At 39.3% G+C, this 13,973-nt stretch overlaps 1 protein-coding gene across 1 annotated transcript in view; it reads left to right on the forward strand.

Annotated features, from left to right (window-relative positions):
* ZNF804B (zinc finger protein 804B) overlaps positions 1-11,976 on the forward strand; it is a 519,337-nt gene extending 507,361 nt beyond the window's left edge. Inside the window, exon 4 of the mRNA XM_069729445.1 lies at positions 8,295-11,976. Within this exon, the coding sequence (XP_069585546.1) occupies positions 8,295-11,697 (3,403 nt within the window). The 3' untranslated portion in view covers positions 11,698-11,976. The remainder of the gene's footprint in view (positions 1-8,294) is intronic.
* The last annotated feature ends 1,997 nt before the right edge of the window (positions 11,977-13,973 follow it).

Raw genomic sequence — 13,973 nt, forward strand, 5'->3', positions numbered from 1 at the left:
TAGTATATACCTGTATGCCATCTCCCCTGTAAATAGTATATACCTGCTGTATGTCATCTCCTCCTGTATATTGTATATACCCATGTGTCATCTCCTCCTGTATATATTATATACCTGTATGTCTCTTTTGTATATACTATATACCTGTATGTCATCTCCTCCTATATATAGTATATACCTGTATGTCATCTCCTGTATATAGTATATACCTGTATGTCATCTCCCCTGGATATATTATATACCTGCTGTATGTCCTCTCCTCCTCTATACCTATGTGTCATCTCCTCTTTTATATAGTATATACCTGTGTGTCATCTCCTCCAGTATATAGTATATACCTTTATGTCATCTCCACTGTATATAGTATATACCTGTGTCATCGCCCCTGTATATAGTATGTACCTGTATGTCATCTCCCCTGTATATAGTATATACCAGGATGTCATCTCCTCCTGTATATAGTATATACCTGTATGTCATCTGCTCCTGTATATAGTATATACCTGTGTGTCATCTCCTCCTGTATATAGTATATACCTGTGTGTCATCTCCTCCTGTATATAGTATATACGTGTGTCCTCTGCTCCTGTATATAGTATATACCTGTAAGTCATCTCCTCCTGTATATAGTATATACCTGTGTTATCTTCTCCTGTATATAGTATATACCTGTGTGTCATCTGCTCCTGTATATAGTATATACATGTGTCATCTCCTCCTGTATATAGTATATACCTGTGTGTCATCTCCTCCTGTGTATAGTATATACGTGTGTCCTCTGCTCCTGTATATAGTATATACCTGTAAGTCATCTCCTCCTGTATATAGTATATACCTGTGTTATCTTCTCCTGTATATAGTATATACCTGTGTGTCATCTCCTCCTGTATATAGTATATACATGTGTCATCTCCTCCTGTATATAGTATATACCTGTGTGTCCTCTCTCCTGTATATAGTACTAAATTGGCAGCCTGATAAATCCCCAGCCAACAGGAAGCCCTCCCCCCTGGCAGTATATATTAGCTCACACATACACATAATAGACAGGTCATGTGACTGACAGCTGCCGTATTTCCTATATGGTACATTTGTTGCTCTTGTAGTTTGTCTGCTTATTAATCAGATTTTTATTTTTGAAGGATAATACCAGACTTGTGTGTGTTTTAGGGCGAGTTTCATGTGTCAAGTTGTGTGTGTTGAGTTGCATGTGGCGACATGCATGTAGCGACTTTTGTAGATGAGTTTTGTGTGGCGACATGCGTGTAGCAACTTTTTGCATGTGACAGGTTAGTGTAGCAAGTTGTGTGCAGCAAGTTTTGCACATGGCGAGTTTTGTGCGTGGCGAGTTTTATGTGTGGTGCAAGTTTTGAGTGAGGCAACTTTTGCATGTGTTGCAACTTTTGTGCATGTAGCAATTTTTCTGCGTGTGCAAGTTTTGCGTGTGGCGAGTTTTCCATGAGGTGAGTTTTGCACGTGTGGCGAGTTTTGCGTTAGTCTAGTTTTGCATGTGGCGAGTTTTGAGCGGCGACTTTTGTGTTTCGACTTTTATGTGGCGAGGTTGGTGTATGTGTGGTGAAATGTGTGCTAAGGGCGGTATATGCGTTCAAGCACGTGATAGTTTGTGGCGCCTTTTGTGTGTGTGTTCATATCCCCGTGTGTGGTGAGTATCCCATGTCAGGGCCCCACCTTAGCATCTGTACGGTATATACTCTTTGGCGCCATCGCTCTCATTCTTTAAGTCCCCCTTGTTCACATCTGGTAGCTGTCAATTTGCCTCCAACACTTTTCCTTTCACTTTTTCCCCATTATGTAGATAAGGGCAAAATTGTTTGGTGAATTGGAAAGCGCGGAGTTAAAATTTCACCTCACAACATAGCCTATGACGCTCTCAGGGTCCAGACGTGTGACTGTGAAACATTTTGTGGCTGTAGCTGCGACGCCTCCAACACTTTTCCTTTCACTTTTTCCCCATTATGTAGATAGGGGCAAAATTGTTTGGGGAATTGGAACGCGCAGGGTTAAAATTTTGCCTCACAACATATCCTATGACGCTCTCGGGGTCCAGACGTGTTACTGTGCAAAATTTTGTGGCTGTAGATGCCAATCCCGGACATACACACACACATACACACATACACACATTCAGCTTTATATATTAGACTAGCTGAAGAGCCCGGCGTTGCTTGGGCATAGTAAATATCTGTGGTTAGTTATAGCACCTCACTTCTCTTATTTTCCCATCACGCCTCTCATTTTCCCAATCACATCTTTCATTTTCCCCCTCACATCTCTCATTTTCTCCCTCACACCTCTCATTTTCTCACTCACAAATCTCATTTTCTCCCTCACTCCTCTCATTCCCCCCTAACACTTGTCATTTCAACCTCACATCTGTCATTTTCTGATCACTCCACTATTTTTCCTCACTCCTCTCATTTTGCACTCACACCTTTTCATTTTCACCTCACACCTCTCATTTTCACCTCATCACCTCAGTATATACATGTTTGTCATCTCCCTTATATATAGTATACATCTGTATGTCATCTCCTGTATATAGTATATACCTTTATGTCATCTCCCCTGTATATAGTATATACCTGCTGTGTCATATCCCCTATATATAGTATATACCTGAATGTCATCTCCTTCTATATATAGTATATACCTGTATGTCATCTCCTCCTGTATATAGTATATACCTGTGTCATCTCCCTTGTATATAGTATATATCTGTGTGTCATCTCCTCCTGTATATAGTATATACCCGCATGTCATCTTCTATATATAGCATATACCTGTATGTCACATCCTCCTGTATATAGTATATACCTGTATGTCATCTCCTCCTGTATATATATGTACCTGTATGTCATCTCCTCCTCTATATAGTATATACCTGTGTGTCATCTCTCCTGTGTATAGTATATATCTGTGTGTCATCTCCCCTGTATATAGTATATACCTGTGTGCCATCTCCTCCTGTATTAAACCTCGTTCACACGTTATTTGCTCAGTATTTTTACCTCAGTATTTGTAAGCTAAATTGGCAGCCAGATAAATCCCCAGCCAACAGGAAGCCCTCCCCCCTGGCAGTATATATTAGCTCACACATACACATAATAGACAGGTCATGTGACTGACAACTGCCGTATTTCCTATATGGTACATTTGTTGTAGTTTGTCTGCTTATTAATCAGATTTTTATTTTTGAAGGATAATTCCAGACTTGTGTGTGTTTTAGGGCGAGTTTCGTTTGTCAAGTTGTGTGTGTTGAGTTGCGTGTGGCGACATGCATGTAGCGACTTTTGTGAGATGAGTTTTGTGTGGCAACATGCGTGTAGCAACTTTCTGTGTGTCGAGTTGCATGTGACAGGTTAGTGTAGCAAGTTGTGTGCAGCAAGTTTTGCGCATGGCGAGTTTTGCGCGTGGCGAGTTTTATGTGTGGTGCCTTTTGAGTATGTGCAAGTTTTGTGTGAGGCAATTTTGCATGTGTTGCAACTTTTGTGCATGTGGCAATTTTTCCGCGTGTGCAAGTTCTGCGTGTGGCGAGTTTTTGATGAGGTGAGTTTTGCACTTGTGGCGAGTTTTGCGTGAGCCTAGTTTTTGCATGTGGCGAGTTCTGCGCGTGGCGAGTTTTGAGTGGCGACTTTTGTGTTTCGACTTTTATGTGGCGAGGTTGGTGTATTTGTGGTGAAATTTGTGCTGAGGGTAATATGTGTTCAAGCACGTGGTAGTGTGTGGCGCATTTTGTGTGTGTTCATATCCCCGTGTGTGGTGAGTATCCCATGTCGGGGCCCCACCTTAGCAACTGTATAGGTATATACTCTTTGGCGCCATCGCTCTCATTCTTTAAGTCCCCCTTGTTCACATCTGGCAGCTGTCAATTTGCCTCCTACACTTTTCCTTTCATTTTTTCCCTTTATGTAGATAGGGGCAAAATTGTTTGGTGAATTGGAAAGTGCGGAGTTAAAATTTCACCTCACAACGTAGCCTATGACGCCCTCAGGGTCCAGACGTGTGACTGTGCAAAATTTTGTGGCTGTAGCTGCGACGCCTCCAACACTTTTCCTTTCACTTTTTCCCCATTATGTAGATAGGGGCAAAATTGTTTGGTGAATTGGAAAGCACGGGGTTAAAATTTCACCTCACAACATAGCCTATGACGCTCTCAGGGTCCAGACGTGTGACTGTGCAAAATTTTGTGGCTGTAGCTGCGACGGTGCAGATGCCAATCCCGGACATACACACACACATACACACACACACATTCAGCTTTATATATTAGATTAAGAGTCCTCAACTGTCATTATGGGAGAGGGATAAACAGTTGTGTTCATACATATTGGAACAGTTCATAGATAAGGAGTGAATGTTTTATTGTCCTCTGATTGGGGTCTGGTTCTATGTTATGATGCCCCATAAGGTCTGAAGTGCAAATTCCTTATTTGATGTAAAAAGACATAAATTGATGCGACACATTCATATTCCTGTGAATATTGTCAGCTCCCAGCATATTAACCCCCGAAACACTGTGATCAAACATGATCGCAGCGTTCTGGTGGCATAGGGAAGCAGGGGGCTCCCTGTGTGCTTCCCTGAGACCCTCAGAACAACGCGATGTGATCGCGTTGTTCCAAGCGTCTCCTCCGTCCTCCTCCCTGCAGGCCCCGGATCCAAGATGGTCGCAGGGGGCCTTCCGGGTCTTGCAGGGAGGTGGCTTGCAAGTGCCTGCTGAGAGCAGGCACCGGCAAGCCTTCTGCACTGCCAGTCAGATCGCTGATCTGACACAGTGTTTAGCAAAGTGTCAGATCAGTGATCTGACACTATACAGTGATGTCCCACCCTGGGACAATGTAAAAAAGTTTTTAAAAAATATTAACTTTTAAAAAAAATAAAAATTCCTAAATAAAGAAAAAAATATTGTTCCAATAAATACAGATCTTTATGTAAATAAAAAAAACAATAAAAGTACACATAATTACCATCGCCGCTTTCAGTGAACACCGTAAAAAAAAAACGAGGCAAAAAACAATGCTTTATCATCATACCGCTGAACAAAAAGTGGAATAAGTCGATGATCAAAAAGACGGATATAAATAAACATGGTACCACTGAAATCGTCATCTTGTCCTGCAAAAAACGAGCCGCAATACAGAGTCATCAGCGAAAAAATAAAAAAGTTATAGCCCTCAGAATAAAGAGGTGCAAAAATAATTATTTTTTCTATAAAATAGCTTTTATTGTATAAAAGTGCCAAAACATAAAAAAAATATAAATGAGGTATTGCTGTAATGGTACTGACCTGAAGAATAAAACTGCTTTATCAATTTTACCAAACGCGGAACGGTATAAACACCCCCCCCAAAAGAAATTCATGAATTGCTGGTTTTTGGTCATTCTGCCTAACAAAAATCAGGATAAAAAGCGATCAAAAAATGTCATATGCCCAAAAATGGTACCAATAAAAACATCAACTCGTCCTGCAAATAACAAGACCTCACACGACTCTGGACCACAATATAAAAAAATTATAGCTCTCAAAATGTGGTAACGCAAAAAATATTTTTTGCAATAAAAAGCGTCTTTTAGTGTGTGACGGCTGCTAAACAAAAAAACCCGCTATAAAAACCCGCTATAAATAGTAAATCAAACTCCCCTTTATCACCGCCTCAGTTAGGGAAAAATAATACAATAAAAAATGTATTTATTTCTATTTTCCCATGAGGGTTAGAGTTAGAGCTAAAGTTAGGGTTAGGGCTACAGTTAGGGTTAGGGTTAATGTTAGAGTTAGGGTTGGGGCTAAAGTTAGGGTTAGTGTTGGGGCTAAAGTTAGGGTTAGGGTTTGGATTACATTTACACTTGGGATTAGGGTTAGGAGTGTGTCAGGGTTAGGGGTGTGGTTAGGGTTATGGTTGGGATTAGGGTTTGGGGTGTGTTGGAGTTTGGGGTGTGGTTAGGGTTGGGATTAGGGTTAGGGGTGTGTTGGGGTTAGGGGTGTGTTGGGGTTAGGGGTGTGGTTAGGGTTGGGATTAGAGTTAGGGGTGTGTTGAGGTTAGGGATAGAGTTAGAATTGTTTTTTTTTCACTGTTTAGGCACATCAGGGGCTCTCCAAATGCGACCTGGCATCCTATCTTATTCCAGCCAATTCTGAATTGAAAAAGTAAAACAGTGCTCCTTCCCTTCCGAGCTCTCCCGTACGCCCAAACAGGGGTTTACCCCAACATATGGGGCATCAGCGTACTCAGGACAAATTGGACAACAAATTTTGGGGTCCAATTTCTCTTGTTACCCTTGGGAAAATAAAAATTTGGTGGCTAAAAAATCATTTTTGTGGGAAAAAAAGATTTTTTATTTTCACGGCTCTGCGTTATAAACTGTAGTGAAACACTTGGGGGTTCAAAGTTCTCACAACACATCTAGATAAGTTCCTTAGGGGGTCTACTTTCCAAAATGGTGTCACTTGTGGGGGTTTCCACTGTTTAGGTACATTAGGGGCTCTGCAAATGCAACGTGATGCCCGCAGACCATTCGATCTAAGTCTGCATTCCAAACGGTGCTCCTTCCCTTCTGAGCCCTGCCATGTGCCCAAATGGTGGTTTCCCCCACATATGGGGTATCAGCATACTCAAGAAAAATTGGACAACAACTTTTGGCATCCAATTTCTCCTGTTACCCTTGGAAAAATACAAAACTGGGGGCTTAAATATCATTTTTGTGGAAAAAAAGGATTTTTTATTTTCACGGCTCTGCATTATAAACTGTAATGAAACACTTGGGGGTTCAAAGTTCTCACAACACATCTAGATAAGTTCCCTAGGGGGTCTACTTACCAAAATGGTGTCACTTGTGGGGGGTTTCCACTGTTTGGGCACATCAGGGGCTCTCCAAACGCGACATGGCGTCCTATCTCAATTCCAGTCAATTTTGCATTGAAAAGTCAAACAGCGCTCCTTCCCTTCCAAGCTCTGCCATGCGCCCAAACAGTGGTTTACCACCACATATGGGGTAACAGCGTACTCAGGACAAATTGCACAACAACTTTTGGGGTCCAATTTCTTCTTTTACCCTTGGGAAAATAAAAAATTGGGGCGAAAATATCATTTTTGTGAAAAAATATGATTTTTTATTTATAAGGCTATACATTATAAACTTCTGTGAGGCACTTGGTGGGTCCAAATACTCACCACACATCTAGATAAGTTCCTTAAGGGGTCTACTTTCCAATATAGTGTTACTTGTGGGGGATTTCCACTGTTTAGGCACATCAGGGGCTCTCCAAACGCGACATGGCGTGCTATCTCAATTCCAGCCAATTTTGCATTGAAAAGTCAAACGGCACTCCTTCCCTTCTGAGCTCTGCCATGCACCCAAACAGTGGTTCCCCCCACATATGCGGTTTCTGCGTACTCAGGACATATTGCACAACAACTTTTGGGGTTCAATTTCTCCTGTTACCCTTAGTAAAATAAAAGAAATTGGATCCGAAGTAAATTGTTTGTGAGAAAAAAGTAAAACATTTTTTTTTAAACCTTCCAAAAATTCCTGTGAAACACCTGAAGGGTTAATAAACTTCTTGTATGTGATTTTGAGCACCTTGAGGGGTGCAGTTTTGAGAATGGTGTCACACTTGGGTATTTTCTATCATATAGACCCCTCAAAGTGACTTCAAATGTGATGTGGTTCCTAAAAAAATGGTGTTGTGAAAATGAGAAATTGCTGGTCAAATTTAACCCTTATAACTCCCTAACAAAAAAAAATTGGGGTTCCAAAATTGTGCTGATGTAAAGTAGACATGTGGGAAATGTTACTTATTAAGTATTTTGTGTGATTTAAGAGCATGAAAATTCAGAGTTGGAAAATTGCGAAATTTTGAAAATTTTAGCAAAATTTAATTTTTTTTCACAAATAAACGCAAGTAATGTCAAGGAAATTTTACCACTATCATGAAGTACAATATGTCATGAGAAAACAATGTCAGAATCACCAGAATCCAAGCGTTCCAGAGTTATAACCTCATAAAGGGACAGTGGTTAGAATTGTAAAAATTGGCCCGGTCATTAACGTGCAAACCACTCTTGGGGGTTAAGGAGTTAAAGTCCACAAACTTATATTATCATATAGACACAGGTCTGGGCCATATGTGGTGTGAAGTTAGCCAAAGATATTGTTTGAAAATCTAAACAAATAGAAATAATGCCTTTCAACACTTATTATACTTTGTACTTACAGTCTATACTTTGATATTTTGTTTAATGCCCTTTCATTAATTTTTTTTTTTTGCCTTTCAGTATTGCCGATGAGGTTCCTTTATTTAAAGCGCCCAGATTAAAAGGACCCCAGGAAGATTTCATTACTGAAAAGGATGAGAAAATTGCAAATCTGAGATGTGCCGTCATGTGCAGCTCAGAAACCGTCACCAGCAGTAGCGGCAGTACTGAAGAGAAGAAACCAGACATTATATTTGACGGAGAGGTGTTGAAAGATAGCAGCTGCTGCTTTGTTGAAAAGCAGAACCAGGTACAGGTTCCTCTCTCGAACAGCAGCAGCGTCAACAATAGAGCTGGCGTCTCATTCTGCTTCTCTAAGAAGGCATTACTAAAGCTGGATTCTTCAGCATCGGTTTTCAATGAGAGTCTGGATGAAGTAAATGAATACAACCAATTTCTTCACCATAAAGCAAAGCAAATGTCTGTAAGCTTTCGACACTATGCACACCTAAATGAAAGCGTAGCGGAAACCAATGCGTCCTCTGAACCAGATGAAACAGCCTTGTCCCTGCCAGACAACATGCCTGCGAATGCAGAGACATTTAAGGATGACAGAAGCAGTCAGGAAAGCTCAAAGGAACAAAACGAAATTGCCCAATCAAACGTAACAGAGAATATACATTCTCCAGACACTTGTTGTACAGATCAACAGAGTCAAAAAGAAGTAAATGTTCCTTCGGAGACCGAGCCAACTTCTGAGACTTCTAAAGAATCCCATTGCCAAACGCAGATCGGAGTTGAAGAGACTTGTTCCAGTAAGCACACTGTTGCAGATGCAATATTAATTGAGCATTTTTCCAATTTACTTTCACAAAAACAAGCCGAGGATGAGCTTAGCTGCAAGTCAAAAGAAGGAAATTGCGAGACAACTAATGATCCTCATGAAGACCCACGTGAATTCCTAGCCCCAGGGCACTCATTAGGTGAATCTGTAAATACCAATACTCAAACTAATGCACTATCTTTTCTTAATGTTTTGAGCAAAGATGGCAATACCATTCTCCAGTGGCCAACAGAACTCCTCTTGTTTACAAAAACTCAGCCCTCGATATCCTACGCCTGCAACCCATTATATTTTGATTTTAAAGGTTCTCCTAAAAATAAGATGAGAAAGCCAAATAATAGAGAAACTGTTAGATGCAAAGATATGGATCGACATAGTCAAAGTTACGCAAACAAGACCTCAGGTTTTAATGTAGAGAAAGTGGTGGAAAGTAGCCTGGATAGTCCACCTTCAGAGCCGAAGAGAGGTGTGTTCCTACAAGACTTAATAGAAAAAGACATGGAAAGCTCTGATAAATATCAAACAATAATGGGATTCACACATAAAGCTAAGAATATTAATTCTTATGAAAATGAACCTCAACTTTCCAACTATTTTATTCATTCACGGAAAAATGCTATTAGGGAAAGTTGTCATTCTAGAAAACGCAAAAGATCTTCCCGTGGTCAAACAGATCTCTGCATGGTTAAGGAAAATGGATGCTGTAAGGAAAAAAGGAACAGAAGAAAATATCTGCACCATGATGGCCTTCGGAAGGACAAACTGTATGACTCTAAAACATCTACAGAGAGTCATCAAGAAGATATTGGTGGTTGGAAAGATTCTGATAGTGATACAAATTCCGATATATCGCATAAAACATCCTCCTCACAGCTGTCCTATTCTAGTTCTTCCTTGAGCAGTAATTCATCATGCAGATATAAGGAACATCTCAGCTGCACATTGAGTCAAGAGATATCCTCGAATGGAGACAATTGGAGACAAGCACAGCACAAAAATGATATGTCTTCTGAAAGGAACAGCATTGATGTGGATAAAAAGTTGATTTGCAAATGCAAACGCCATAAGCACAACACATTCAGTGAGATATCAAGGAACGACAATGTAGAGCACTTCCTATGCCCCAAACATGCGAGGAACAAATATCGGAAAAAACAAAATGACTTGGAAACAGATAGTGTAGGAGAAAAGTTTAATTTCATACAAGAAGATAATATAAAAACTGTGGAATCAAGAGTTTATAATTTATGTACTTCCCCCGAAGAAATTATTGACCTCCCAAATCCCCTTAGAAGTCCTATTAATTCAGAAGGTTCTGACCCTAGTGCCACAAAAGACTTTCTTCAGTGTCATCTTCAAGATGTGACACCTCTTTTGGTAAACTGTCAAAACAGTACTTCCAAAAATATAGTAGAACTTGAAAAAGACAATAACCAAGAATTATTGGTTTTGGGTTCGCATTTAGAGGGAAAATTGGGGTCAACCCAAACAGTTGGAGAGAAGAACAGGACAGTGGAATATGTTGACTTTAGTGAACCCTCTCGATGCTCTTCTTCTGTAAATTGTAACTATTTAGGTTATGGAATGGTAGATGTGAAAGTGCATGATGAAGCAAAATCTAGTAGCAACCATTTAGATTTTTGTAGTAAGAACCACATGAAAGGAAATCTTAGCAGTGGTCTGCCTGATGGGTCAGAAGGCTGTGAAGTCACAGAGATGACCAATTGTGATTCCAATATTTTGGATAATTTTATTCAAATAAACACAGAAAATAGAACTGCAGTTGAAGGACAATTAATTTGTGAGGAACAACCAATTATGCAAAGCCCTGACCCAGTTGACCTTAACGTCTCTTGTCCTTTGCCCTCTCTCAGACATCCTAGTGAAATCAATTCACCAGAGACCAAAGAAGAATCATTGAGATTGGGGCGACACGATGTAAATACAAAACTGAGTCTTATGGATGGAAATCTAAAATGTTTTTATGACTGTACTATGCAGGATTTTAGGAAAATGGACAATAGGCTGCATCATAAATCATCTGGTCCTCCTTTAGCACAACAGCCCGTAACATTTTCACCAGATGAAGTCGATAAGTATAAAATATTGCAAATGCAGGCACAACAGCATATGCAGAAGCAGCTGTTGACAAAGCATTTTAAAGCTTTGCCAACAAATGGCTCTGCTGTCTTCTCAACTGCACAAACCATTCAGCCGGTGTCCATCCAACATCATCCCTCCATCGTCACTATCCACCATGCACTGATGCAGCGATATGCCGTCACGGCTTCCATGCACCCCCATGTCAATCATTTTCCATTGCCTCATCTCAATCATTTCGCCCAATCTCAATTTTCTCCCATTTCCCTTTCTTCATCATTAACACCGACCCTTTTTCCAACCCCGCCGCCAATTATTGGGCATGCACTGGCGCACCCATTACACTTAGTTTCCGCAGCAGCCATTCACCCTCCACACTTGACCATTCAGGCCATACCTCATGCAACCCTCATACCAACCCTCTTTACTCCGCACCCCAGCACAGGTATGCCCCCCACACTGCAATTACACCCATTAATTCATCCATTATTCCAAGGGCAGGAATTTCACCACCATTCTGGATCCGGTCACCATCATTAATATTTGCTAGGATGAAATGTACTGACATACTAGAGGACCTGAAGCTTAGATTCTGTTAGTTTTTTTTTGTTTTTTATTATTATTATTTTTCTCTCTTCTATTTTTTTTATAAACTTTAGTTGATTTCATGGAAGATTAGTTTCCTGAGTTTAAGAATCTATGTTTATTGTAAACCTCGATTGTTTATTTGATACAGTATGGTACATGATGTGAATTTATTATGCCGAAAATGCAATTATTTTTAATAAAATAAAAAAAATAACCTATTTACAGACTTGGAAAAATATTTCTCTTCTCTATTCTTTTACTCTAAGATTACTTTCCGCCAACATATTATGCTACTATATAGCTCTGGAAAAAATTAAGAGACCACCACATCAAAACCTTGTCATGGGCAGCCCAATCTCCAGACCTGAACCCCATTGAAAACCTCTGGAATGTTATTAAGAGGATGATGGATAGTCACAAGCCATCAAACAAAGAAGAACTGCTTACATTTTTGCACCAGGTGCAGTGTGAAAGACTGGTGGAAAGCATGCCAAGACGCATGAAAGCTGGGATTAAAAATCATGGTTATTCCACAAAATATTGATTTCTGAACCTGAGTTAAAACATTAGTATTGTTGTGTCTAAATGATTATAAACTTGTTTTCTTTGCATTATTTGAGGACTGAAAGCACTGTTTTTTTTTTTTTAATTTTGGCCATTTTTCTTTGTCAGAAAAAAAAACACTAAATTTATTGCTTGGAAATTAGGAGACTTGTTGTCAGAAATTTATAGAATGAAAGAACAATTTAAATTTTACTAAACAAAATACTTATAAAGAGAAAAATCTGACAAACTGAACATTTTTCAGTCATCTCTTAATTTTTGCCAGAGCTGTCTATTTAAAATAATTAGCATTGTCAATGTTATACAGTGTAGCAGAGACAAACAGACTGCAGCGTCATACCCCTCCTCCCTCTCCTCTGTAGTTTCAGATACTGGAGCTAGCTCTGATTGCTGCTCTTGAACCAATTAGATGCCGCTGTTAGTCACGGACAGAGGCAGTTAAATTGACTGGTTGCTGGTGCTTTTGTTTCCCTTTGTCCACTGAAAGCCACTTGTTTCCATATTGAAGTGCAACAGGAGGTATAATTTTCACTATTTAATACAACCCTATGGTATTTCAGTAAATAGAACAAGTCATCAAGATATCTCGTGAGCAAGTGCACCTAATGTAACTAAGAAAGAACGTTAAAAGTAAAAAAAAAGTTTTCAAAAATGAAAAATGTTTGAATTTCCTCCTTTTCTCAGTTGGAAAATAAAAAAAGGAAATTTTAAAAAATCATATTTGGTATTGCCATATCCATAAAAATCAAAATATTATAATTAATTAACCCATATGGAAAATGCCATAAAGAAAAAAAAATTGTTCATAGAGCACTTCATTAGAAAAAAAAATTAAAAAAAAACATCAACTCTCTTTTGAATCCTTAACTTCATCTCACCGCACAAAGAAACAAGCCCTCACAGAGGTTCATTGATTGGAAAAAAAAAAGTTGCGCATCTCAGAAAATATCGTCAAAAAAAAATTTTTTTATTAAAAAATTCTGAATTTACTGCTTGGGCAGGATAACCTTCGGCCAGTCCGAGCATTGCGACGTGATCGTTGCCCGTGCTATACGGCCATCTGACTCCGCCCTTAGTCTCCCACATTTATGGAATACTCGGGAAATAGTATAAATGTCTAAGACGCGAAAATCCCTTATGACTGAGAAAAGTATATACACATGCTCCAGATTACAGTCAAGCAGCTAGGGTAATGGATGAGTGCACATTTTCTCTGTGAATCAGCAACTTTCAATTGTTCGGTGGTTTTCCCTGAGTTGCGCTTTTTCACCTTCTTGACCGTGAACTTCGGATTGCTGAGTCTGGTGATGTATTCGCATTGTATTTGTGTTAATGATCATCCACATGGAAACAATAAGACCGTAGATTTTTTCCTCATGTGAAAATCACTGTAAATAAGGGTGAGATTTTTTATGATCTGGGAGATAACCAGCGAGCAGAAACATTTTCTTTTCGGTAAAATTTCACTGGTATATTTCATAAAATTTTATTTATATATTTATTTATTTTTACTTTTACCTCCATAACCACAAGTGCCTTTACACTTTGTTATCGCTACTATTAATAACATCTTTTTTAATTGTGATAAGAATTTATTAAAAAAAAAATTCTTACGGCTTTGTGCACATGATGCGATTTTGGGTGGAGAATATGTACGTGTGTCT

The sequence above is a fragment of the Ranitomeya imitator genome, chromosome 6 (genome assembly GCF_032444005.1).
Source record: "Ranitomeya imitator isolate aRanImi1 chromosome 6, aRanImi1.pri, whole genome shotgun sequence".
Classification (NCBI taxonomy): Eukaryota; Metazoa; Chordata; class Amphibia; order Anura; family Dendrobatidae; genus Ranitomeya; species Ranitomeya imitator.